This window comes from Balaenoptera physalus (assembly GCF_965194825.1).
Source record: "Balaenoptera physalus genome assembly, chromosome: 3".
In the NCBI taxonomy this organism is placed as follows: Eukaryota; Metazoa; Chordata; class Mammalia; order Artiodactyla; family Balaenopteridae; genus Balaenoptera; species Balaenoptera physalus.
Window position 1 is genome coordinate 635,912 of NC_138890.1, and position 25,434 is coordinate 661,345.

A 25,434-nucleotide genomic window follows, 5' to 3' on the forward strand; every position below is an offset into this window, starting at 1 on the left:
TTTTTAAACTGTAAGTTATACATATTTACCATTTTTGACACTTTAAACTGCACAGTTCACAGGCACTAAGCATCTTCACATTGTCGTGCAACCATCTCCACCATGGTCTCCAGAACTTTCTCATCTTCCCAAAGGGAGACTCTGTCCCCGTGAAACCCTGACTCCCCATCCCCTCCCCCACCATCTGCTTCCTGTCTCTGTGGACTTGATCCCTCTAGGGACCCCTGTGAGTCGAATCGGACAGGATTCATCCGTCCGTGTCTGGCTCCTTTTGGCCAAGATGGTTTTGGAAAACGATGTATGTCTGTCTGGGGGAAAGGGGAGACCTGTTCTCCTGTCAGATGTACTATAAAACTAAGATTTTGAAACCTAAATTCATCAACGGAAAAGAAGAGGATCTCAACACAGACCCACGTGGGTCTGTGCGTTCACCACGAGAGTGGCAACTCAAGGCAGTGAGGAGAGCACCTCTGGTTCTTCACTAAACAGTGTCAAGACCGCTGTCTGGGGGACAGTGACAGCCCCAAGTCATACGATGCCCAGAAGTAAATCCCAGGATTCGAGTCCTATGTATAAAGGCTACAAGGGGCTAGCTAAGAAATACAAAAAGTGGGAAAACATTTTTGTAAAGCGTATATATCTAATAAGGGACCTGAGCCTAGAACATATAAAGAACCCCTAAAACTCGGCAGAGACAAATAACCCAGTTAAACAAGGGGCAAAGGACCTGTGCACAGACACGTCTCCGAGATGACGGGCAGGCGGCCGGCGAGCCGGGGAAAGGGGCTCACCACCCTCAGCACCAGGCAAGTGAATCTGAACCACAGCGGCTCACCCCCGGGCCGCGAGAACCAGCGCTGGTGAGGAGGGGGAGACGCGAATAGGAACCCGGGCAGCCGCGGCGGAGACAGCCTGTCTCTCCAAAGGAAACAAGAGCTTCTGCAGGACCCAGCAATTCTACTCCGAGGCACACCCACAGCCAGAGAAATACACACAACCACACCACCTCGTACCTGGACGCCCACAGCAACATGCCGCACAGTCGCCAACAAATGGAAACAGTCCGTGTCCATCAACTGAAGAATGAACACATGTCCCTCCACACACGGGAGCATCACTCGGCCGTGAAAAGGGGTGAAGCCCCGACACTCCTACAACGTGGACGAACCGTGAGAACACAATGCTCCGTTAAGGGAAGCCAGACACAGAAGGACACGATGTGTGATTCCACTGATGGGAAACGTCCAGAACAAGCAAATTCCACAGAGACAGATTCGTGGTTGTCAGGGGCTGGGGAGGGGGTGGGGGTGACTGCTGACAGGGACAGGCTTTCTTTTTAGGAGGGTGGAATATTCCAAAATTGACTGTGGTGATGGGTGCCCGATTGTGCATGTACTAAGAATCATGGAACCATACATTTTAAATGGGTGAACTGTATGGTATGTAAATCCTACCTCAACGAAGCTATTAAACAAAAACACAGACAACTGCGCTTCGCCTGGGTAGGAGGCCTCTGAAATTAGTAGAGGGAAAAGGGGGTAGTTTGATCCCAAACTTCTACGCAAGAAAAGCACCAAGAAGCAAAGCTGAAGGCGGCACTGGAGCCCCTCCCTCACAGCTCCACCAGGGGGAAGTGGGCCGAGACCCCGTTGAGGGGCCAGAAGCCCGAGCAAGGCTGCTCACAGCAAACCGGGTAAACATTCCACCTTGGTCTTTCAGACAAGTGAACTTATTTACTCAAGATATTTTTAATTCTTTAAGATACCCAGCATTCCGTAGCAATCGGTCTCACTCCCCGCTGCCCTCGGAGCTCGCAGACGGGCAGCATCAGGGCCACTGTGGGGGGGACACGGCGACGGAAGGCCGGGAGGAGCTGGGGGCCACCCTGCGGTATCCTGTCCCCTCCCGAGGCACCGTCAGGTGGGATCCAGGGTGGGGCTCAACGTCCAGGAGCCCAGGAGAGGCCACGGGGACCCTCAGGCCAGGAAAGGCAGGCTCAGGGCGGGCCGCCCCGGGGCCCAGGGGAGCAGAGGCAAGGTTCCCAGGAGGAGCGGACTCCCCCGGGCAGCCGGCCACCACGCTCCCGGACTGGTGGGTGGTCACAGCCCATCTTTCCGTCCCCCGGGGGACTTGCCGAGAGAGAGGGGGCGGCCAGCAGTGTGTCCCGTCTGTCGCATGAGCTGGGCACGCAGGCTGGATGTGAGCTCCCTCCAGAGCACGTAACAGGCGGGGCTCACTCACAGGGCTGGGACGGCTGCCCACACCCGGCCCTCGGCGCCCTCTTGCCTCATCTGTCTGTCGGGCTGCTACTGTACCAGCCGGTAGGTGATGTACCTGCCTGCGGTCTCGCTGGGCCGGATGATCTTCACCACCTACAGAGGCAGGAAAGCAGGTGGGCTGGCGCCCGGGACCCGGGGTCCCTCCTGCCCTGCTCAGAAGCCTGGGCTCTGAAGGGGGCTGGAGGTGGGCCCAGCTCCTCCCTGGGAGGCGCTTCTCACCTGCCCTCGCTTTATCCCAAAGTAACGTGCCACGGGGTCTCCCGCCTGGATCCTGGGCAGCTGGTTCTCTCGAAGTTTACTGAGAAGCAGGTCAGGGAAAAGGCCTCGCTGGACTGACTGGGGGCGTTGTGGGGAGAGGTGTAGGGAAGAGGAGCCGGGCCCGGCCGGGGGCCAGAAAGGATACTACCGGGCCAGCAACTCCGTCACCTCCTCCTTGGTCATGACAACGTGCTCTGGGACCAGCTGCGAGAAGAGAACCTGGTCTCCACAGGGCTGCGACAGACGCCACAGGCCCTCCAGAGGAGGGGTGCGGCGTGGGCCCCAGGCGTCTGCGCAAGTCCTGACTCCACACTGGGATGGGGGCCCTGTAGCCTACACCCCTAGCCGTGCAGATGGGACGCAGGGCACAATCCCAGAGCCCCGAGGCTCCTGGGGACATGCAGATTCCACCCACCCCAAGCTCCTGACTCTGCAGGCTGGGTGAGCCTGGGAACCTGCCCTCCTAGCAAGGCCCCAGCTGCTCCTGGCCCAGGGGCCACACACTGAGACCCCGCCCCACCTTCTCTCCACCATGAAGGGGCTCCCGGGTCTCCAGTCTCGTCCCCCACCCCTACCTCATGCTCCGTGATGTTGATGAGCAGCTCCTGCTGCAGAAACTGCTCCAGGATGTACTTGGGGGCCATGTCGACCAGGGACTGGAAGAGACGCCGACCCTCAGGCACAGCCGAGGCGGCCACCCGCCCCCTGCGCTGGCCCCGGGCCCGCCCACCCCGCCCTTCCTCGCAGGCAGCTGGCACCCGGGAAGCTGTGCGGGTCCCGCGTCACACATCAGGAAAACCCACCCCAGTGGGTAGGGTTTCCACTTGGGGAGAAGCCCACCCCGCCCCTCCCAGGCATTCAGCACATTACCGAGGCCTCAGTCTCATCGCAAGAAGCGTGAGGGCCCGTCTGTCAAAATGCTCCCAGGGTTGCCGGGAGCTGGTGCGGCAGCCCCTCCCTGGACCCCACAGCCTGTGTCCCCTTGTCCGCACGGGGACAAAGGTGCTCGCCAGCTGCCCATCCCAACCACCAGCCTCCACTCAGGCCAGTCCAACCCACAGCCGGGGACCAGAGGCGGCAGGCACCCACCTGCTTGGCGGAGGGCGTCATGCCCTGCTGTACCACGATGAGGGCCCGCGTGATGTTCTCCTCCTGCATCCGCTGGCAGTACACCTTGATGGTCTTGATGCCCACCTTGGGCTCCTCTGCAGACCGAGCACAGGCTGGTGGACACTGGGCCCCCGCCCCCGGGTTCTAGCCCACCCCTGCCAAGGTGCTGCGGTGCTGCTCCCCCGCTGAGGCCTCGGCCTCCCGTTTGCACAGTGAGAACCGGGCTGCTGGTCCCAGAACGGGGCGCTGGCTGCCTGCATGTCACATGGGAGCTGAAAGGTGCCCTGGGCCCTGGACCTAAGGGACCTCTTTCTGGAAGTGGGGTCTGGGAGTCTGGGTCTGCTCAGTGCCTCAGCGGTTCTGAGGTTCGGGAAGTCCCAGGCTAAGCAGTTTGTTTAGTCCGGGGGCCCACGAGACCAGGGCTGGGGTGTTCGGAGGTGAGTGGAGGCAAGATGACCCGGGGAGCACGGTCCCAGCACGGAGACAGCCCACCCAGCTCCTCGCTGCCAGCACCGGGGGTCCTCACGGTCTCGGCAGCGCACAGGGCCTGGGGCCTGTCACGAGAGAACGGCTGGACCCTAGGAGCCCAGCAGGTCGGCGGCTGGGGCAGCCCCGGAGTCCGTGTGCAGCACGTCCGCTGCCTCTCGCCGTTCTCCTCACACCCCACTCCACCGACCGGCAGTGCCCTGTCCCCGAAGTCCCTCTGTTGGAGTCCTGACCCCCAGGAACCTCAGAATGAGAGTGTGTTTGGAAATGGGGTCTTTAAAAAAGTAATTACGGTAACACAAGGTCGTGAGGCTGGGGTCCTTAAGAGATCAGGACACAGATACACAGGAAGGGACGAGCATGTGAGGACACAGGGAGAAGACGGAGGTCTACACACCAGCGAGAGGCCCCCAACACTGGGAGAGAAGCACTGTCTGTTTATGCCCCTGGTCTGTGGGGTTTTGTTACAGCAGCCGTGCAAACTAACACAGGCAGGGACCTCAACCCTGTGCCACGGCCCATCTGAGAGAGGACACCCCCACTGTCAGTAAAGACCAGGAAGTGAGGTGGCCCCACCCCCGAGATGGCACCACGGGAGGCACGTGCTTAGGCACCAAAGTCTACAATAAATACGCTTCACACACAGGGGACACTCTTCTTAAAAGTGCCACCTAGATTCATCCCAGGGTCACAAGGATGGTTCAACATATGCAAATCAATGTGATACACACCACATCAACGAAAGGAAAGACAAAAACCACACGACTGTCTCAACAGATGCAGAAAAAGCATTTGATAAAATTCAGCATCCGTTCATGATAAAAATTCTTATGAAAGTGGGTATAGAGAGAATATATCTCAACATAAAAAAGCAATTCATGGATCCGCAGCTAAGACCCGGCACAAATTACCCATGACATTTTTCACAGAACTAGAACAAATACTCTTAAAATTTACATGGAACCATAGAAGACCCAGAATTGCCAAAGCAATCCTCAGAAAAAGAAAAAAGCAGGGGGCATAACTCACCCAGACTTACAATAATACTACAAAGCTACAGTTTTCAAAACAGCATGGTATTGACACATACACAGACACGGATCAATGGAACAGAATAGAGAACCCAGAAATAAACCCACACAGCTATGGTCAATTAATCTTCGACAAAGGAGGCAAGAATATACAATGGGGAAAAGACAGTCTCTTCAGCAAGTGCTGTTGGGAAAGCTGGACAGCCACATGTAAATCCATGAAGTTAGACACTCCCTCACATCATATACAAAAATAAACTCAAAATGGCTCAAAGATTTAAATGCAAGACATGAGGGGACTTCCCTGGTGGTCCAGTGGTTAAGAATCTACCTTTCAATGCAGAGGACGTGGGTTCGATCCCCGGTCAGGGGACCAAGATCCCACACGCCACAGGGCAACTAAGCCCGTGCACCACAATAGAGGGCTCTCGCACCTTAGCTAGAGAGCCTGCGTGCCGCAAACCACAGAGCCCACGCGCTCTGTAGCCTGCATGCCACAACTACAGAGCCCACGCACCCTGGAGCCTGCATGTCACAACTAGAGAAGAGAAAACCTGCATGCCACAACTAGAGAGAAGCCCGCGCACCGCGCTGAAGAGCCCGTGTGCTGCAATGGAAGATCCCGCATGCCTCAATGAAGATCCCACATGCTGCAACTACGACCCGACGCAGCCATAAATAAATAAATAAACAAATAAATAAATAAATCTTAAAAACAAACAAATAAAAACAACTAAAAACAGAGTTGCCATATGACCCAGCAAGCCCACTCCTGGGCATATATCCAGACAAAACTATAATTCAAAAAGATACATGCACCTCAGTGTCATAGCAGCACCATTCACCATCGCCGAGACATGCAAACAACCTAAATGTCCAGATGAATGGATAAAGAAGATGTGGTACATATATACAATGGAATACTACTCAGCCATAAAAAAGGATGAAATAATGCCATTTGCAGCAACATGGATGGACCTAGAGATTACCAAACTACGCCAAATAAGTCAGAAAAAGACAAATATCATATATCACTTATATGTGGAGTCTAAAAAAATGATACAAATGAGCTTATTTACAAAACAGAAAGACTCCCAGACATAGAGAACAGATGTGTGGATGCCAAGGGGATGGGGGGTGGGGGAGGGATGGATTGGGAGTTTGGGGCTAACAGATACCAACTATTATATGTAAGATGGATAAACAAGGTCCTACTATATAGCACAGGGAACTATATTCAGTATCCTGGAATTAAACCATAGTATAAAACAATGTGAAGGGCTTCCCTGGTGGCGCAGTGGTTGAGAGTCTGCCTGCCAATGCAGGGGACACGAGTTCGAGCCCTGGTCTGGGAAGATCCCACATGCCGCAGAGCAACTGGGCCCGTGAGCCACAACTACTGAGCCGGCGCGTCTGGAGCCTGTGCTCCGCAACAAGAGAGGCCGCGATAATGAGAGGCCCGCGCACCGCGATGAAGAGTGGCCCCCGCTCGCCGCAACTAGAGAAAGCCCTCGCACAGAAACGAAGACCCAGCACAGCCATAAATAAATAAATAAATAATTAAAAAAAAAAACACAATGTGAAAAAGAACATATATATATGTATGTATATATATTTATAACTGAGTCACTTTACCGTACAGCAGAAATTAACACAACGTTGTAAATCAACTGTACTTCAATAAAATACATTTTTTAAAAAAGTGCCACCTGGGTCTGTTGAACAAGCATTTTCTGCCCACCCCTTTGATTCAAGGCACTGGGGTGGGCCTCCAAGGTGCTCATGACCCAACATGGCCCCCTAACCTTTGGAGCTTTAGAGCCAGGCTGCCTCAGTGTAGGACGTGCAAAGACAGAGGAACACAGGGGTCCTGGGACACCCTTGGTGGTGGGGGGGTTGTCTTCACTCAACCCGGGGCTCAGAGGGGGTTCCCAAAGAGGAGGCACTTGAGCTCAGTCACCAGGGACGATGGATGGACACTGACCAGGCAGACGAGCGGGGAACGGGCAGGGATGAGAAAGGGCAGGAGTCCTGCAGCAGCGCAGGAAGGGCAAGCGCTGGGCGCAGAAGCTGGGCTGACGGGTGGGGGCAGGGACGACCCAGGGGCCCAGCTGGGAGGCCTGTGATAACCTTGATCGGAGAAAAGGGTTGAGGAAGAGAGAATGGGGAAGGTGACCGAGAAGAGGAAGCTGGAAAAGGAGTCCACACAGCAAGGAGGGCGAGGGGGCAGAAGGATGAGAGCAGGCAGACTCTGGGTCACAAGGCAGGTGGCTGCTACAAGCTGGCCCTGAGCTGCCCCTCACCTGGGAAGAAGACAAACATCTGGTCGGTGGGGTCATCGTTGTGGGCCACCAGCACCGTGAGATCTGTGCGCCGAGGCCGCCCTTCACTGGGCTTGTCCCCAAACTGGGCCTTGAACTCCTCCAGCGTCTGGTCCAGCTCATCCTGGGTCACCAGGTAGCCACGATCGTGGCACAGCTGTGAAGAGAAAGGACCAGGTGACCCCAGGGCGGAGGGGGGACGGCAGCAAGAGCTCGGGGTAGGCGAGGCCACTGCGGAGGAGATCGGGACAGAGCTGGGACGTGAGGAGGGCTGTTGAATGCAGAGTCAGGCCCCAGGGTCTGGGGCAGACAGAGACAGCTGGCTGGGAGGGTGCTGCTGGGCTGGCTGAGCAGACGCTGGTTGGAAAACCAGGCAAAGGCCTGAGGGTCAGCAGTTCTAGGTCCTGCCTCAGAAACTGGGGCTCTTTGAGTGCGTGGACTAGATGAGGACCCAGAGAGAGAAAGGAAGGTTGGAATCACTAGCCAGCCCAGCCCTGCCCGCACCCCCTTTCCTCGGCCAAGTCTCCCTCCAGAGCCCTGGGTCTTCTTTCCCAGGGGCCCCCGATACTGTCAACCAGAAGCACAGTTGCTCCAGCCATGTCTTTGGGCAGCTCTGCAAAGCGGCAAAGAGGCTGGGGGCCACCACCCGGCCTTAGCCCAGCAGGATTTCTGGGACGGTGGGTGCTCTTGATCAAGGCCGCAAGCCTCCGTGGCATCACACTGGTCCCCTGCCACGGGGTGGCTTAAAGAACGAGGCACACAGAGAACACTGGTATGACTCGCACCCGGCCTGAGTAATTCAAATTTGGTGGCTGAGACATCTAAGTAGTCACCAGACAGCGGTCGTCCAGCCCACCAGGGTTCCTTCCACCCCCAGGACCCCGGGATTCTGCGTTATGCACTTGAGGTGGTGCCGATAAGACAGTCTGGGACCTGGGATCTTCTGCTGAAGCCTTTGCACCTCGGCAAATGTCTCCTCCAGCAACAGAAAACCCAGAAACTATATGTAAGGGACTAGAAACAACTATGCACATGCGCAGTTGGGGCAAACAAGGACCAAGATACAAAAAGGCCAAGAACCCAACTGCCACTTCTGAGGAGCCAGGAGCAAAAGCAGGGTATTGGGCATGATCCCTGCACACAGCACCACCAAGGGGGTGGGCAGACCCCTCCAAGCCACCCCTCCGGCCTGACCCCTGGACCCGCCCCCACCCTCACCCCATTTAAGGGACCAGCTCGCCCTCCTTGGAGCAAGGGCACCTGTTGCTTGTTTTCGCTATTTCATGCTGCAGCACAAACTCCAATAAAGCCTTGCCTGAATTTCTCGTCTGGCCTGCTATCAATTTCTACTGATTACGGAATTCAAGAACCCCGATAAGTAACATCAGAACCTTTCATGGACACAAACACGCGCCGGCCTAGCGTCTGCCGTCCTCCCTCTCTCCAGCTCGAGCGAGACCCTGACCCCCTCCCGGGGGGCTCTTGGACTCGCGACTCCGTCCCCCGCAAACCCCCGCCCCGGGGGCCCCGCCTGAGCCCGACCCCTCCGCTCCAGCCGCGCGGCCGGGGGTGGGGAGGCTCATTCCTACCTCCGGGCCTCGCACCCGCCGTCCGCGCCCCGGCTGCTGCGTGCCCGGCTCGCCTGGGGGAGCGAGGCTCGCTCTCACCGCGTTCGCCAAGCGCGCTGCTCACCTGCATGATGGTCTTGCGGATCTTCCACAGCCGGTACGTCTCCTCCTCGTCGTCCATGGCTGCCGCCGCTTGCACTCCCTGCGCCTGCGCCCGGCAGCACCCGCGCCCACTGCGCCTGCGCCGAGCCCCGGTCAGGCCCCCTCACGTCGCCCTCCCCTTGCAGGGCTGTCGCCGGCGAATGCCTGAATCCAGAGACCTTCGGGAGCGGCAGCGCCAAGGGCAGCCCGAGCCTTACTAAAGCGATGGTTGGCTGCGCGAGAAGCGTGCGACCAGCACCGCCACCCGCGCCTCGGAAGTTCTCGCGAGGCTTTGACCGCAGGGCCCCTCGGGAGTTGTAGTTTCCGCTCAATGCCCGCCTGGGAGGGCCGTTTAGAATCCAGAGAACAGAGGCGAGGTGTGGGCGGGGAAACTGAGACCTTGACGGGGTTAGGGGTCTGCTCAGCTCCCGGGGGCCGTCGGGCGGCCTAAGAGGCGCTCCATGAGTGTTTGTGCATCCAATTGTAGGGGGTTTTCTCAGTTGGCTCAGGGCTACATGCAACTTAATGCCCCTGAGCCTCAGTTTCCCCTCTGTACAATGGAAATAGTGTCCCCATTTTAGAGGGTTAGCTGGGGATCTAAGGAGATGGTCGTACTTGGGAGGAGCTTGGAATAGTTCCTGGTGCTTATGAAATGCTCCCACCTCTGTCTTCCCCCTCTCCTGTCCCGTGAGCCCCAGCCCAGCCCCTGCCTGGATACCCCACAGCCCCCAAGACTGTGCATGTTTTTACAGTCCGCATCTGCCCCTGCCCCCGAGTTCGTACAGGAGGTTTGCCCACCCCTGCCGAGCCCAGTGCCCCTGCATTGGTAACTTCTCATTCAGTAAAGCATTCATTCAATGATTCAATGTTTAATGAGCAACCACAGGGACAGTGAACAAAACAGGCCAAGCACCCTTACATGTCAGGGAGAGACAGGACAGAAGCAGTGAACATAATAAGTAAATGAGAAAGTATGTTAGACGGTGACAATGCTGTGGAAGAAGAAATAGAGCAGGCTGAGGGAGACGGGAGGTTTGCAGTCCCAAATGGGGTCAGGGAAGGGAATTCCCTGGCGGTCCAGTAGTTAGGACTCTGTGCTTTCAGTGCCGAGGGCCCAGGTTTAATCCCTGGTGGGGAAAACTAAGATCCCACAAGCCGCTCGGCCAGAAAAAAAAAAGAAAAAAAAATGTGGTCAAGGAAGTTTCCAGCAAAAACCCAAAGGGTGAGAGGGTAGGAGCCGTGAGGATGTCTGGAGGAAAGTGTATCAGGCAGGGGTGCAGTGTGTGCAAAGGCCCTGAGGCTGGACCATGCCTGGTTGTGTTGGCAGCAAGGAGGCCGGTGGTGGGGGAGGGGTGGCAGAAGAGGTCAGAGGGTCAGGTGGGGCATATCCTGGGAGGCCTTGCTGGTTGGGTTGAAAAGTTCAGGTTTGCAGCCATTTTCAGCATCTCCACGGGGCAGAAACAGGGAGACCAGGGAGGGGGCTGGGGAAGACCGTCCTGGCCAGAGATAGGTATGGCTCCAAGGGAGGGGCGAGCAGCGGGCAGGTCCAGGGTGTCCGGAGGGCAGTGCCCACAGGATCTGCAGGTGGACGGGACGTGGAGATGAGAGACGCAGAGGCGGGCAGAGGAGGGAGAGCGACTGCGGTGGGAAGGTGTGGGGCGGCTCGGGAGGGGGTCTTGGACGTGGTGAGCTTGGGGCTCCCAGAGGACCCTAAGGGGAGACATCCAGGGGGAAGTGGGATACAAGTCTGGAACTCGGGATGAGCTTGGAGTGGAGACAGACGTGGGTGTTGTGGGTGTACAGTGGAGACAGGAGCTGGGAGCCTGGATGAGATCACTGAGCAGATCGGATGCCAGGCACGAGGCTTGCCTACCTTGTTCAGAGGCAGGGAGGAGGGGAGGGAAGAGCAGAAGGTAGAGGGGTGTGGCCACCTGGGCTCCAGTCCTGACTGTGTGACCCGGGCACGTTACTTAACCTCTCTGTGCCTCGATGTCCCACCCAACTTGTAGAACAGGGACAAGAACAGCGCCCACTGCATAGGTACTTGGCTGATGATTGCAGCGCTGGCAATACTTAAGTGCTTCTTAAATAGAATAGAGGGACTTCCCTGGCGGCGCAGTGGTTAAGAATCCGCCTGCCAACACAGGGACACGGGTTCGAGCAACTAAGCCCGTGCGCCCCATCTACTGAGCCTGAGCTCTAGAGCCCGTGAGCCACAACTACTGAAGCCCGTGCGTCTAGAGCCCATGCTCTGCAGCAAGAGAAGCCACCACAATGAGAAGCCCGCGCACTGCAACAAGAGTAGCCCCCGCTCGCCACAACTAGAGAAAGCCCAGGCACAGCAACGAAGACCCAACGCAACCAAAAATAAATAAGTAAATGAACATTAAAGAAAAAAATAGAGGGTGGGTGGAAGCCAGGTGTCCATGAGCCCAGTGAAGCAGCTGTTGGAAGGAGGAGGGACGGAGCAGCCATCAAAGCAGGTCTGAGGATTGAGCAGGGGATTGGCCAAGGGGACACTGTTTGTGACCGCAGAGGGCAGATCCAAGGAGGGGGCCCGGCTGAGGGAGGCATTTATGGGAGGAAAGGTATTGGAGATGTGGATGTAGCAGGGGGGAGAGGGAGAGGGTCCAGAGTGGGTTTAAGACAGGACAAAGGGTGTCTGTCTAGGTGATGGGCAAATCTGGGTGGGGGAGGGGGCAGAACTGCTGGAGCATCCAGAGGGTGGCCTAAACGGTAAGGGGGGAGGGCCCAGGTGCGAGTGACAGGGGACATTAGGTAGCCTTGCTGTTCTTGGGGGCAGGGAAGAGAGAGGAGAAAGGGCTCACAGTAGCAGGCGGGCCCAACCCCAAGGCCCATGACTCAGAATCCTGCCTGTGACCGTGTGGCCTCAGCAACAGCACATGGAGTGGCAACTTTCTCCTTGGAACCTCGCCACCATGCAGCCCAAGTGGCAGAGTCCAAGGTTCAGAAATCAGGCCACTGGGCTTCCCTGGTGGCGCAGTGGTTAAGAATCCCACCAGTGCAGGGGACACGGGTTCGAGCCCTGGTCTGGGAAGATTCCACATGCCATGGAGCAACTAAGCCCGTGCGCCACAACTACTGAGCCTGCGTGCCACAACTACTGAAGCCCACGCCTAGAGCCCGTGCTCCGCAACAAGAGATGCCACTGCAATGAGAAGCCCACACACCGCAACAAAGAGTAGCCGCTGCTCGCCACAACTAGAGAAAACCCGTGCACAGCAACCAGGACCCAATGCAGCCATAAATAAATAAATAAAATAAATAAAATTTTAAAAAGTTATATATGTATAACTGAATCACTTTGCTGTACAGCAGTAATTAACACAACTTTTAAATCAACTATACTTCAATAAAATAAATGTTTAAACAAAAAAGAAATCAGGCCACCACCCTCACGCTCCTGGGTGGGGATGTGAGATGGGCCAGTGGCTGTGGGAAAGTCTGGCAGCTCCTCAAACAGTTACACAGAGTTACCATGTGACCCGGCAGTTCCACTCTGAGGTGCATACCCAGCAGAAATGAAAACATATGCCCACACAAATACTTGTACAGCGTTACAAAGCCAAAAGGTGGAACAACCCATCAATGGACAAATGGATAAACACAATATGGTCCATTCATATAATAGGATATTACTCCGCATGAAAAGGAGAGAAGCACTGACACACACTACGATATGGATGAACCCTGAAGATGTGATGTTCAGTGAGAGACACCAGACACAAGAGGCCACATAGTACATGATGTGAAACGTCTAGAACAGGCAAATCCACAAAGAGTGGATTCATGGTTGTCAGGGGCTGGGGGAGGGGGCTGGAGAAGACTGGTAATGGGGACAGGGGGTTACTTTTTGGGGTGCTGAATGATATAAGCCAGTCACAGAAAGTGAAGTACTGTCTGATTCCACTCATAGTAGGTCCCTAGAGAAGTCAAATTCATAGAGACAGGAAGTAGACAGTGGGGGCCAGGGGCTGGGGGTTGACTACAAATGCGGACGGGGTTTCTTTCTGGGGTGATGAGAATGTTCTAGAATTAGATAGTGGTGATGGTTCCACAACATTGTGAATATACTAAAAATGACTTAAGTGTACACTTTGGTTAAAATAGTGAATTTATGTTATATTAAAAACATTTTTTTTTTCTAAGAAGAAATCAGGCCCTGGTTCCGGAAAGGTCTCTGGCTGGTGGGCAACTCAGCGTCCCCACTGGGGGACACAGGCACTTTGGCCACCACAGGGAGCCTCGCTGGAGCCTTGAGACTTCCCCAGGATTCCACTGCTCCTCTGTAAAGTGGGGAAAGTGTGGAAAAGCGGTGAAACCCAGGCACAAATCCCTACCAGAGCCAGTGGGACCACAGTGGGCAGCTCATCCTGCCCAGTTCTGCTCTTATTGTAACTGGCCTGAAGTCAGGAATGGGGTGAGGCCTTGCTCCATCTCTCCTCCTCGGTGGCTTCCAAGGGGAGGGAAGGTCGCCCCGAGCTGTTTTTCTGCAAACCCTCAAGTAAATAGCCAGCCGGTGGCCATCTTCACGACAAAGTTACAGATCCCAGCTGAAGGGAAACTGGGAACAGCTGAAGCTTCCCAAGGGCCACTCAGACTCACCAGGGTGGCCTGACACCCAGTGCTGCCAGGGGGCGTGAGTGGGGGTTTCCTGAGAAGTGAGGCACCCAGTTGAGATAATGGGCGCTCCCAGCCAAGAAATGACTTCAGAACTCGCCGGCCCCTCGTGACCAGGCTGAGAGGGAGAAGCACGTGAAGGCTATTGGGCAAGGAAGGAATGTAGCAACCTGGCCCCGGGGATCCTGTCCCCTTTGCCACCGAACTCGGCCGTCTAAGCCCTGGGTTGGCCTGGGTTGGGGCAGAGGGAGGGGGCTCGTTGTCTCCCCCAAAGGACCCCAGCCCCGAAAGCCCTGCCCCCTAAGCCTCTGCAGAAACGTTCACCGGGAGGGTCCAAGAAGGAGAGAGAAGTTCACGGGCGGCACAACACCCTCCTGGCCGCAGGTCAACGTCCAGCCACGGCTGGGGGTGGGGGCAGCCAGGCGGGTGTGGAATTCCGTGACTCAGGTCCCGAGAATGGGGTGGGTCTGCTCTCTGGACGGTGGCCAAACGCCTGAGCCTCGAGTGGGAATGAGCCTGGAGCCAAGCCAGCGGGAGCCCCATCCCGAACCGCACGCTGTGTCACATTGCAAATGACAACAGACCCCTCTGGGCTTGCTCTTTCCTTGCTAAACACACACCTGCGCGTCCTCCAGGAGAAAGGGGGGCGGGACCACAGGGTAACTGCTAACGGTCCTCCCCAGGGCTCACGTGTCACTTATATAAGCAGCTAAGACGGCGGTGTCCAAGGGCGGCGACACTCGGCTCTGTGCTGACGGCGCACCCTGCAGCAGGGACGCCGCCGTCCGGGCCTGTCGCCGCAGGTGACCCCCAGGCCCTCGCAGTGACACCGCAGCCCGAGTGGGGGGACTCCGACACCCAGCGTGGTTTTATTTACATTATAAAACAAAACCCAAAAAACAGTTTTCAATGAGCTGGGGCGAGTTTTCTGAGCGTTCGAGCCAGCCCCCCCAACTCCTTCCCCACCCCTCCCCCTCCCCCCCGCCACGGGTTTCAGGTAGTATCTCAAGTTGCTGGGCAACCCTCAGTGTAGATAACTGTTCGCAAGCCTCCACGGCACCGCTGGAGTCGACGCTGCCACCCGCCCGCCGACGAGCATGCGCAGTCACAGCGACAAACAGCCGCCGGGCCCCGGCCCCGCCCAGCCCGCCCACCCCGGCCTCCTATTGGCTGGCGCAGGCACGCGTCTGCAGAGCCTACGCATCCAGCCAATGAGGGCGCTGGTAGGCGTGGCCTAGGGCGGGGAGGCGAGGCGCGCCGGTGCGCGTCCATTGGTCGGCTCGGCGAGGGGAGGAGCGCTGCCTCCCGGGGAGGTCCCGCTGCCGCCGCGATGAGCTTCAACCGCTTGTGTCGTCTGTTGAAGCCAACGCTTCTCTGCGGGGCCCTGGTAGTGCCCGGCCTGGCCAGCACCATGGTGAGCGCGGCGCCACTGGTCGTTGGGCGGGCCGTTGGGCGGGCGTGCGGCCTGCCTTCCGGCGCTCGGGGCCACGGCGACCTTGGACGGGGGGCGCCGGCCTCGGGCGCGCGGACAGCACTCGGCGCCCCCTCCGCGGCCGTCGGGGCCGTGGGTAGCGCGCGGGCCGGGGTCACGGTCCGAGTCTCGGTGGGGGGCGGGGGCCGCGTCCGGGGGAGCCAGGGACAGGGCTGGGCGGTCGGGACCCCTGGGTGGGCGCCCCTGACGCACAGAAGCTGCAGCGTCGGGGCAGCTGGGGGTGGCGTCGTTGGCCACTGGAGCCCCGCCTGCGGCCCGGAGAGCGGGGATATCCGACGGGGTGGAAATCCGGGGTCACGCGCCACGGGGCGTCACTGCCCCTCCCCCGCCTTGCGCGCCCCGGGGCCCCGCGCGGTGGCGTCACAGAGGAGCGGCCCAGCGCCCTTGGCTACCGGCCCTTTGTCCCCCGGGCGCGGCGCTCGGTGGGCACGGGTGCGGCTGGAGACGGGCGGGCATGGGCCGCGCAGCCGCCGGCTCCCCGGGTCGTCGCAGGCAGCGGCGCCGGTTGCTGGCCGGGCGGCGGCGCCGAGCCTCCCGGGGGCGGCGGCACCGCCGAGCCCCCCGGAGGCGGAGGGCTCGAGCGTGCTGTCGCAGGAGGGCGCGCCCCCGGCTTCCGCCGACTACCAAGAGCCCTGGGCAGGTGGGGACCGCGGCCGGGGAAAGCTTTGGCTGCGGCAGCGAGTCCCAAGACCCGGTGCGCGCGGGGCCCCCACACCCGCGGGCGGCGTCCCCACCCACTGGGGTACCTGGCGGTGTTCCGAACACTTCCTGGGTCTCAAGTGTCTCCGGTCAAATGTGCCCTGCTGTGCAGGGGAGCGTACGCCTTTGAGGAGGAGGAGCCTCCCCTTTTACTTGCCCCAGGGCTCCGGTTTTCCTCCCTTGGCACCCCGGGCTGGGCGAGCGGGCCGGTTGGCCGCGGGCTCCAGGCCCCGAGGTCCGCCGGCCACTCGGCACGCCCTTGCCTTGCAGTGCGCATCCCGCGACGACTGGCGCTGTGCTCGCTCCATGCACGAATTCTCAGCTAAGGACATCGATGGGCGCATGGTTAACCTGGACAAGTACCGGTGGGTACCTGCCCACTTGGTGGAGGGAGCAGGGAGAAGGTCGGGGCCATGACCTGACCGCCTCGTCCCACCTCCAGGGGCTACGTGTGCATCGTCACCAATGTGGCCTCGCAATGAGGCAAGACAGAGGTAAACTACACTCAGCTAGTCGACCTGCACGCCCGATTCGCTGAGCGTGGTTTACGGATCCTGGCCTTCCCTTGCAACCAGTTCGGGAAGCAGGTGCGTCGTGGCTGGCCCTGGATATCCCTGTGTGTCCCTGTGTGCGGGCGTGGGGAGAGGGTCTCTCTGTGGAAGCGGGAGCCAAAGGGGTACAGGCTCCTCCCCACTCACCCCAGCACCCCTGTCTGCACAGGAGCCAGGGAGTAACGCCGAGATCAAAGAGTTCGCTGCCGGCTATAACGTCAAATTCGACATGTTCAGCAAGATCTGTGTGAATGGGGATGATGCCCACCCACTGTGGAAGTGGATGAAAGTCCAGCCCAAGGGGAGGGGCATGCTGGGAAAGTGAGTTGGGGGCCGGGGCGGCGGTGGGGGTCAGGATGGCTCCCCAGGGGCAATGGGGGGTCTGCAGCTGCCACGGGATTCCTCACGATCTCACGCTTCTCTTCTAGTGCCATCAAATGGAACTTCACCAAGGTAAGGGGTGCTGGGGGACGGGGACAGACCCAGCCACAGCTGGGCTGCTTCGAGGGTCCCTGGCCCTGACCTAAATGGGGCGGTGCATGGGGACTGCTGGCTCGCCCCAGCCCCATGGTGGCCTCGGGTCCTGACACGGCCTCCCCCACAGTTCCTCATTGACAAGAACGGCTGTGTGGTGAAGCGGTACGGTCCCATGGAAGAGCCCCTGGTAGGTGTCTGTCGGGGAGCCTGCCTGGGAGGGCCCTGGGAAGAGGCGCCCCTGACCCCCTTTCGCCTGCAGGTGATAGAGAAGGATCTGCCGTGCTACCTCTAGCTCCACAAGTGTGCTCCCCCGACCCGAGCCTGCCGCCTGTGCCCCTCGGAGCCTTCCACCCGGCGTCCATGATGGTCTGCCTGAAAACCAGCCCCTGGTGGGGCAGACCCGAGAACCCGGCGTGCACCCCTGCCGGAGGAAGGTCCCTCGGCCCGGCTAACGGCTCGGCAACCCCACCCCCTGCTGCCTTGTGGGAATAAAACACACAATACAAATTGACTTGCTTGTTGCTTTTGCTTACCTGGGGGGTGGGGGGTGTCTTGTTCCAGGCCCCTCTGGGCTCAGGGGCAGGTATAGTCAGCTCCCCAGGCTGGGGAGGGAGGGAATGTGGGAGGTGGAGTGCCCTCAGGGTTCAGAGGGCTGCACCCGCCCTGCTGCCCCAGCTGCTAATCTCCTCAGCCCAGCCAGGGCAGAGCTGATCCTGGCGGAGATGCTGCCTCCTGACTGGCCCACTGCTCTAGGTCTGCGGGGGGCACCTCGGTCTCCTCCAGTGTGCCCAGGTGGGAGGGTCAGGCGACCTGGGCCTTGTGGGCCTGCCTGCTGGAGGCCCACTGCACCTGAGCTGGGCGTCGGGCCCAGCTGGGCACCAAGCCGGCCTCGCGGTGAGGACGCGGAGTCTGCACCAGGCCTGCCCACGGGCTTCACCCAGCAGAGGGAGCCCCCCCAGGAGGGCTGGTGGGCACAGCCTGCCTGCCTGCAGCTCAAGAGAGCCATCCTGGTGAGAGTGGGGGGGAGCACAGCTGTAGAGTGGCCAAGCCGCTCTACCAGGGCCTGCTTCTACCAGGGCCCACCAGTCCGCCTCCCCGCTGGGGGCAGCCCCCTCCCACTTCCGGGCCAGAGGCCGGGCACGCTCCCCACAGCTTCCAGGAAGGGCCTGGCGTCCAGTCCTGCCTTCCCGACTCGGCCCAGCTCTTGGGCTCTCCTGTCCCCAGGCTGCCCCACCTGCCTCAACCAACAAACACCCCGAGGGAGACCTGGAAAGAAACCAAGGCAGAGCCCTCAGTCCTGAACACGGGGTTCTGAGCAACGGGCCCCTGAGCAACGGGCCCAGGCGGCTCAGGTCTCGGCGGGCAGGAGGCAGCAGTGTCTGCTCCAAGACGCCTGGGGCCTGGTACGGCCAGTTCAGAGGCAGCTGGCCTGCTATCCCGGTGCCAGGACCACGCAGTGGACAAACAGCCTCTTGGGGCGGGTGTCTCCCCGAGACTGGCCCCGGTCATCCAGAAGGCCAGGCGCTGTGGGCGGGATGAGGCAGCAGAGGGAGGGCCAGCAGCCTCCCCGGACCACCGTACGCCCCCTCCCCCCGCCCCCTCCCCGCCGTCCCTGCAGGCCAGAGCAGCAGACAGCCTGGGAAGTAGTGAAAAGGCACATATATTTAAAAAAGATCTCTTTACATATATACACTTGAATTCATTATAAATACACATAGAAACCAGGGGGCCACCCACCAGCTCCGCAGGAGATTCCAGGCCCTGGGAGAGGTGGCTGGGCAATAATTTAGGGCACAGAGAGCAGGGAGGGGGTTGCATATATTAATAGAAGATCTGCCCCACGGAGCCCCCCAGAGGCGGTGGGGCCCTGAGCACCTGGGGTTTCCTGAGTTTCCAGCTCTTGGGGCCACCCAGTTTTGTGGATTTCAGGGATCCAGGCCTGACCCGGCCTGGTAAGGTGGGTGGGGTGGGAGCCCCAACCCCGGCCTGGAGGGGGGCAGCAGAGGACAGAGGCACAGAGGAGGCCCCCCACCCCCAGGCCCTGCCTGGCCCCTAAGTGTCCTGAGTGGGGCCTGCGCATGGCCACTGCCCACCAGGCAGGGCTCGGAGGGCCCCCCCAGGGCCGGCAGCGTCTCGAGGGTCTGCCCAGGCACCAGCGGGAAGGCACTGCAGTGGAGGCCTCGGGAGGCCGGACGAAGGGCCCCTGGCCCCGCCTGCTCCTCTCAGTAGTCCGCTCACCACCCGCTTCCCCGGTGTAGACAGGGCGCCTATTATAGATAAATAAGTTTCGTGCGGGAAGGATGCCTCGGGGCCTAGGAGTTGGGGAAGGGGGGGCTGAACTGGATGACGCTCTGCCGCTCGGGGCCCCCACTGCCCTCCGGTGCGCCTGCTGCCCCCCTGCCGGCGCCCAGCGGGCCGGGGGGCTCAGGGGGCGGCGCGGCGTTGAGGGAGCGCAGCATATCCTCCAGCACCTCCTTGAAGTTGATGTCGCAACCCTGGTGCAGGAGCGCCGCGGGGTCAGCCGGGGCATCGGGGGCACCCAGCAGCAGGCCGCGGGGGCCGGGGGCCGGGGCCGGGAAGGCGAAGGGCGAGGGCGGCGGGAAGGCCTGGGCCGGCGGACTGTACGTGAGGTCCAGGACCTCGCCGGGGCCACAGGGCAGCGCGAGCGGGCGTGGGGCGGGCGGCAGCGCGGGGAGACCCCGGGCGCGTGCCTGCTTGCGCTTCACATCGGCGTCCATGAGCTGCAGCTCCTGCAGGACGCGGCGCACGCAAGCCTCGGGGATCTTGATGCCTGCGGGGTGGGGGCGGGGCCGGCGGTCAGGGCCCGAGGGGCGGGGCGGGGCGCCCCCCTCCCCCACCCCGCCCACGCCCACCGCTCACCAACTTGCTTCTTCTTGTCCTTGGTCTTGAGGCGCACGATCTGCAGGTAGCTGCTGCTGGTGACGTCGGCCATGACGGCGGCGATGCGGCCCCACACGCGCAGCAGGGCCCCGCACAGCATGTAGTGGTGTCGCAGCCTCAGGCCCTGCGCGCAGTCCTTGCCCTCCTGCACCAGCCGGCAGTGCCGGTTCCTGCGCGGGGACCACGGCTCAGACCAACTGCTGCACAGGCATGGGCGCGCCCCCCCAACACCCCCCCCACTTCCCCCAGGCTGCCCTGGGCCCTCACCACGTGGTGTGGCTGCAGTGCGTCAGCGAGAAGGTGTAGCTGCTCTCCCAGTGCTCTCTGGCCTCCTCCGCTGTCACCTGCGGACACAGCCAGTTGAGCCCCTGGACCGCGGCCTGTCCGCGCTCCCCAGCGCGCAGGCGGGGAACAGGAGGTCCGAAGGCCCCAGGCCCGCTCATCCTGCACCTGGCGACCAGGGCAGCGGAGCATGGAGGTGGAGGGCCAGCCTGGGGTCTGCAGGAGACGGGCGCGCCAGGGGCACAGTGGGGGCGCACTGCGGGGCCGTCGGGGCCTACCCGGTGGAACCTCCGGCACAGGCTGTCCAAGGTCTCCAGCTGGCTCTGCCGCCCGATGTTGGGCTTGTACACGGTGAAGAGCTTGCCGCGGTTCTGCTGGGCCAGCAGGCAGCTGGGCTTGTTGCCGCGGACCTGGGTGGGGGCATGTGTGAGGCTGGGGCTGCATCGCGTGTGCCGGGCAGGGGTCCCCACAGTGTGCGGGCCCGCGTGGGCCGCCGCCCTCCCCTCCCAGCCCACCGGCGGGGGTCCTGCCCGTGGGGGGGCGCTGGGGGCTTGCTGGGGGGCCCACCTTGTAGGAGAGGTAGAAGCCGTCGTGGGTGCCCATCAGCTCCAGCGACCGGGCATAGGCCTCCTCCCACTTCAGGCCGCGGTCCACGCTGATCTGCGGGCACGCGGGCGTCAGGGGGGGTGGGGGTGAGGGGTGGGGGCGGGGCGGGCGGGTGCAGCCACTCACCTTGTAGAAGACCACCTGCCCATCCTGCGGGTGCCCGGGGGCCAGGAACACCTGCTGGCTCTCCTCGTAGATCTCGTCAATGCCGGGGGCCAGGTCTGGGGAGGGCGAGCGGGGTCAGTGGCCGGTCTCGGGGCCCGGGCCCGGGGGGAAGGGCATCCCCAGCGGGGCTCACCCAGGATGCCCATGTCGTATTTGCCCTCCTTCTTGTCGGCGGCGATGAGGTGGTCGAAGGTGTCGGAGAAGTACTGGAAGAGCGTGTTCTGCTTGTGCACCTCCAGCCCCAGGATGCGGTTGAGGAACTTGCTGATGGAGCAGTCTGCTGGTGACAGGGGGCCTCAGGCTGCGTCAGGCCGGCCCTCCCTGTCCGCCCACCCGGGAGGTGCGGGGCCGGGGGCGTGGGACTCACCCTTCTCCACGTCCAGGCAGCCGGACCGGGACTCGCGCCCACCGATGCCGACCGACAGCAGCCCCTGCTTCATGTCTGTGGGGAAGGAGAGCCTCGCACGCCTGCCCGCCCCACCCCACAGGGGCTCCCCCTCATCACCCGTGTCCCCCTGGGGTGTGTGGGGAGGGTCCACCAGCTCACCGCGGAAGAAGACAGCGTCCCCTCCAGGGTAGCCCTGGGGCAGCGGCACCTTGCTCTCTGTCTGGCTTAGGATGGTGGTGAGGACGCAGCTGAGCGCCCGGGCGCCGTACTGTGCGGAGGGGTGAGGGCCGCGGGCCGCGTCAGAGGCTGCGGCACCCCAGGTCTCGGGGTCCTGGCACCCCGGGGACCCTCCTCTCCTGGGCCACCCCCCCTCGGGTACCTTGTTCTCAAAGTTGTACTTGCTCAGGTCACGGGACTCGGTGGCTCGGCGGTCCCCGTGGGTCAGAGCCCCCTGCCCAGGATGGGGAAAGCGGTCACATGTTGCCCACGTGTTGCTCCTCCCTGCGCCCTCCGCCCTCCCCAGGGAGCCTCCCCACCCAGCCCCCCCGCCCAGCCCCCCCGGCCCCCCCCGCCCCCCGACTCACCAGGCTCTCCAGCCGCTTGGCCACGATGGAGGCAAACCTGCGCTCCCCGGCCAGCTCTGAGATGAGGAAGATGTACTCAGGCGCGGAGACCTGGTTGGAGCGGTGGGTCCGGCCTGGAGGCAGAAAGGGCTTTTAGGGACCAGGCAGGCTCCGGGGTGGGGTGGGGTGGCCTGGGGCGGGGGCGGGGCTCACCAAACTGCTGGATGGCCCGGTCGGCGCTCCAGGGCAGCTCCAGTGTCATGTGCACCCTGCGCCGCTGGTTCGGGACTCGGCGGTCGGCTTGGAGGGAGATGCCGGAGCTGGAGGCCTCTGAGATGATGGCCACGAGCTAGAGGAACGTGGATGGGGACAGGTCTGCGGGGCGGCAGGGCGGGTAGCCTGCTCCTCCTCGCCCCACGCCCTGCGTGCCCTGGGTCAACTGGCTGCATTTGGGGTGACCCACACAGGAAGTTCAGACGTGTGTGTCCGTGAACATGTCTCCAAGGGCTTAGAATGGAATCTGGACCATCCCGGGTCACCCCTGGAGTGTCTGCCTGGCCTGTGGACATCAGCTCCCATGGGGCAGCCCAGAGAAGCGGTGGGCCAGGCACCGACACGGCATGTGCGACTCGGGCTGAAGGCAGGGCTGGCTGGGGGGCGCTGCGAGGGCCCCACGCAGGCACAGGAGCACAGCACACACCCCCACACACGGCTGGTGGTCCTCCAGCCAGCCGCTCGGGACCCCTGTGCCTCCCAGCCCACGCGCAGCTGCACAGGGGTGCCCTCCAGGCACAGCCCCGCACCCCACCTTCTCTCCGCTCATGAAGCGCTCCTTCTCCCTGAGGTTCACGTGGTCGATGGAGAGGCCCTGCTCCGCCCGGGACTCGAAGGCCACTGTCCCGTCGGACCTGGACACTACGCGGCCCTTCCTGCCGGTCATCTGTGGCCGTGGTGGGGGCGAGGGGACAGGCTGTCAGCCGCTGTGGTCGCCCAGGGGCTGGTCCCCGTGGGCCTCAGTTTCCCTATCCCCCCACTTGGGACCCTGGGGCTCTTGGGTGTGTGTGGCAGGGGGCTGCCAGGACCCGGCCTCTTGCCAGGCTCGGGTGCCCACGGGGCCATAAGCAGGAATGTTCACTGCATCTTCCTAAGTTTTTTTATGGCAACCCAGCTGCCTGGGCCAAGATGAACCTGAGGTGGCACCAGAGGGACGTCACAGGAAAGAGCACAGGAACACAGGGGGAAGGAAGGACGGGAGGGGGGACAGGGTGGGGGATGGGGTTGGGGGTCAGGCTTGGGGCTCGAGAGCACACCCAGACCCCGGAGGCCCGGGCTGGGAGTCCTGGCCCAGGGGGGCGTGCGGGGGAGGTGGGCGTGGAGCTGGGTGGCAGTGGCTGAAGGGGTAGAGCAGGACATGGGACGCTGGACCCAGCAGCCGCCCCCCACCCCGCCACCGCCGAGCTGGCCACTAGGGGGCACCAGAGCTCACCTCCGCCACGCACTCCGGACCCCCAAGCTGGTCAATGAGCTCGTCCAGGGTGTTGACGGGCAGCTCCCGGCCCAGCGTCCGCACCTTGGCCAGCAGGTCCTGCTTCAGCCGGTCCACCCGCTCCAGGACACCGGGGCCGTGCAGGTCCCGCGGTGGGGGACACAGGGGGCCTGTGGGGCCAGAGGGTCAGGGGGGACTGGCCAGGCCGCCTGCCCAAGGCCCTGTTCCCAGCCCTGGCCCTTGAGGATGACAGGGGTCTCTGGGGAGCGGGACTGAGCCAGGGGTCCAGAACCTTCTCCCTAAAGCCCCACCAGCCCTTGCCTAGCCGCACGCCCTGACCCCCACACTCGGAGCCTGAGAAGCAGGGACGTGGGGGGAGGGTGTGGGGGCAGCCACGGGCCTCACCGCGGTCGTCGGCCGGGAGCCCGATGGCGTCCACGATGACCACGTCGTCGTCCATCAGGGACTCGGGGGAGGAGTGGAAGTCGCTGTCCAGGCCGCCATCCGACTCCGTGCTGCTGTCGTCACTGACGCGGATCACGCCCGCTGCGTCACACGCCAGCCTGGGCACCTTGGCCCCGCGGCCCCGCGGCCGCCCTGCAGGGGAGCAGCCAGGAGTCACTTCCACCTGGCCCCGCGCCTTTGTCCTGGCGGCATGGTCCGGGGACAGGCCCGGGTGCCAGGATGGTCAGGGCTCAGGGCCGGAGCCCCCTGCTCCATCCACCTTTGGCAGGTCTGGGCTCTGCTGGTGGCCGGGGCGCGGCGTAAAGGGGCATCTCTAACACCCCCACCAGACTTCCTGACACAGCAGTGTGTCCTCGGGTGGTGCCTGGGGAGGCCACACGCCCACCCTCAACAGGGCGGCCCTGGGTGGGTCGGCCAGAGGATGAGCCCAGGCCCTGATAGGGTGGTAGTCCAGGGGTCTACGTAACTAGGCTACTCTCCAGGACACCCGGAAGGCCGGTCCCAGGAAGTGGGAGGGGCAGGACTGGGCCCCCCGAGGCTGGCCGTGTACCCTCAGGTAAGTTGCTTGGCCTCTCTGAGCCCTACTTCTCCCCTGGGAGTGGATGCTCAGTCTTTGCCTAGAGGAACAGCGGGCAGTGCATGCCAGAAGGTGCTATGAGGCCATTCCCCCGTCCCGGGGCGCTTTTAAGGGCTCCACCCTAGTCCCCGGACCAGTGTGGTTTCAGCCTCGGGCTCACTTTCACCTGGGGAGTGCGAGGCCCCGCCTTCTGGGGCTGAGGCTAGAGGCCATGGGGATGCGCTAGCCACACCCCCATCCTGCAGCACTGGGGTTTTTAGCTGACTGAGCAGCTGCCCTGGAGGGTTGGGGAGGGCATCAGGGGTCAGGCCACGTGGCTGTGCAGCCAGCAGCAGAGGGGGCAGCGGGAGTGACGGGCCGACCCAGATCAAGGCTTAGAAAGGAGGGAGGCCGGAGGGAGGCGGCAGGAGCAAGGGAGGAGGCCACAAGGCGCCCGAGATTCAGGGGCAGCGGGCGCTTACGTTTTCGCTTACTGCCCGGTCCTCTCTCTCGCTTCCTCTTGGTTGAAGGAAAGTGCTTCTGAATTAGCGACAGAAAGACGCCTCTGAAAGTGAAAAGCAAAGTTTATTTTCACTGGGAGACCTGGAGGGGTTGGGTCCCGTGTGTGGGTTTGCTCTGGTGGGGACACCCTGCGCCGGGGGGCCCCACGGGTGGGTCTGGGTGCAGGGGCTCAGAGAAGGTTGGTGGGAGGGGAAAGGAGCTGCAAGGACATGGGGGCGGGGGGAGCAGGGGGGCGGGGGGAGCGGGGGGGGGGCGGGGGGGGCGGGGTTCCCACCCACACGTGGTGGGCAATGGACTGAGCGTGGGTGGGAAGCTGGGTGGGGCTCCCACCGTCAAAGGGCCCACAGTTCCGCCCACACGCGCTGACGGCCTCTGAGGGCCGAGGGGGTGGCTCCCAGGATGGGGTCCCACGGGAAGGGAGGTGACGCTGGGCTGAGGGGGAGGGA

The 25,434-nt window shown here is 61.7% G+C and overlaps 3 protein-coding genes across 11 annotated transcripts in view; 1 reads left to right on the forward strand and 2 right to left on the reverse strand.

Annotated features, from left to right (window-relative positions):
- Positions 1-1,713: 1,713 nt before the first annotated feature.
- On the reverse strand, positions 1,714-9,319 carry POLR2E (RNA polymerase II, I and III subunit E). Its single transcript, XM_082453178.1, has 7 exons — positions 9,178-9,319; positions 7,468-7,642; positions 3,627-3,742; positions 3,113-3,193; positions 2,683-2,741; positions 2,499-2,577; positions 1,714-2,372 (listed from the first exon to the last, which is right to left on the reverse strand). Exons 1-7 carry the CDS (start codon positions 9,232-9,234, stop codon positions 2,307-2,309), a joined length of 633 nt encoding a protein of 210 aa, XP_082309304.1. The 5' UTR covers positions 9,235-9,319; the 3' UTR covers positions 1,714-2,306.
- Positions 9,320-15,098: 5,779 nt separating this feature from the next.
- GPX4 (glutathione peroxidase 4) lies at positions 15,099-17,565 on the forward strand. 2 transcript variants are annotated; one of them, XM_082456114.1, is made up of 7 exons: positions 15,099-15,249; positions 16,297-16,391; positions 16,469-16,613; positions 16,747-16,898; positions 17,006-17,030; positions 17,182-17,241; positions 17,314-17,565. In XM_082456114.1, the coding sequence occupies exons 1-7, from the start codon at positions 15,166-15,168 to the stop codon at positions 17,344-17,346; spliced, it is 594 nt and encodes a 197-aa protein (XP_082312240.1). In that variant the 5' UTR covers positions 15,099-15,165; the 3' UTR covers positions 17,347-17,565. The 2 variants fall into 2 exon arrangements, with proteins under 2 accessions (XP_082312240.1, XP_082312239.1); XM_082456113.1 differs by lacking the exon at positions 15,099-15,249 and adding an exon at positions 15,745-15,967.
- Positions 17,566-18,698: 1,133 nt separating this feature from the next.
- Positions 18,699-25,434, reverse strand: part of SBNO2 (strawberry notch homolog 2) — a 47,572-nt gene continuing 40,836 nt past the window's right edge. For 5 of the 8 annotated variants that reach the window (XM_082456672.1, XM_082456675.1, XM_082456671.1 and 2 more), the window contains 16 exons: positions 24,949-25,031; positions 23,851-24,042; positions 23,446-23,615; positions 22,768-22,899; positions 22,173-22,308; positions 21,981-22,093; positions 21,776-21,847; positions 21,556-21,664; positions 21,376-21,450; positions 21,142-21,288; positions 20,970-21,064; positions 20,805-20,897; positions 20,516-20,647; positions 20,223-20,299; positions 19,935-20,125; positions 18,699-19,845 (listed from right to left, as the gene is read on the reverse strand). In XM_082456672.1, coding sequence (XP_082312798.1) covers positions 19,367-19,845; positions 19,935-20,125; positions 20,223-20,299; positions 20,516-20,647; positions 20,805-20,897; positions 20,970-21,064; positions 21,142-21,288; positions 21,376-21,450; positions 21,556-21,664; positions 21,776-21,847; positions 21,981-22,093; positions 22,173-22,308; positions 22,768-22,899; positions 23,446-23,615; positions 23,851-24,042; positions 24,949-25,031 — 2,296 coding nt within the window. In that variant the 3' untranslated portion in view covers positions 18,699-19,366. The remainder of the gene's footprint in view (positions 19,846-19,934; positions 20,126-20,222; positions 20,300-20,515; positions 20,648-20,804; positions 20,898-20,969; positions 21,065-21,141; positions 21,289-21,375; positions 21,451-21,555; positions 21,665-21,775; positions 21,848-21,980; positions 22,094-22,172; positions 22,309-22,767; positions 22,900-23,445; positions 23,616-23,850; positions 24,043-24,948; positions 25,032-25,434) is intronic. The other 3 variants (XM_082456674.1, XM_082456677.1, XM_082456678.1) reach the window with 2 other exon arrangements.

Bases quoted from the DNA above. Each gene is read 5' to 3' on its own strand.
- POLR2E (XM_082453178.1), bottom strand. From the start codon at position 9,234: ATGGACGACGAGGAGGAGACGTACCGGCTGTGGAAGATCCGCAAGACC. The intron at 3,194-3,626 runs GTGGGTGCCTGC...CGTCTCTTCCAG, and splicing joins TGACGCCCTCCGCCAAGCAG to TCCCTGGTCGACATGGCCCC. The intron at 2,373-2,498 runs GTGAGAAGCGCC...CTGCCTCTGTAG, and splicing joins TTGGGATAAAGCGAGGGCAG to GTGGTGAAGATCATCCGGCC.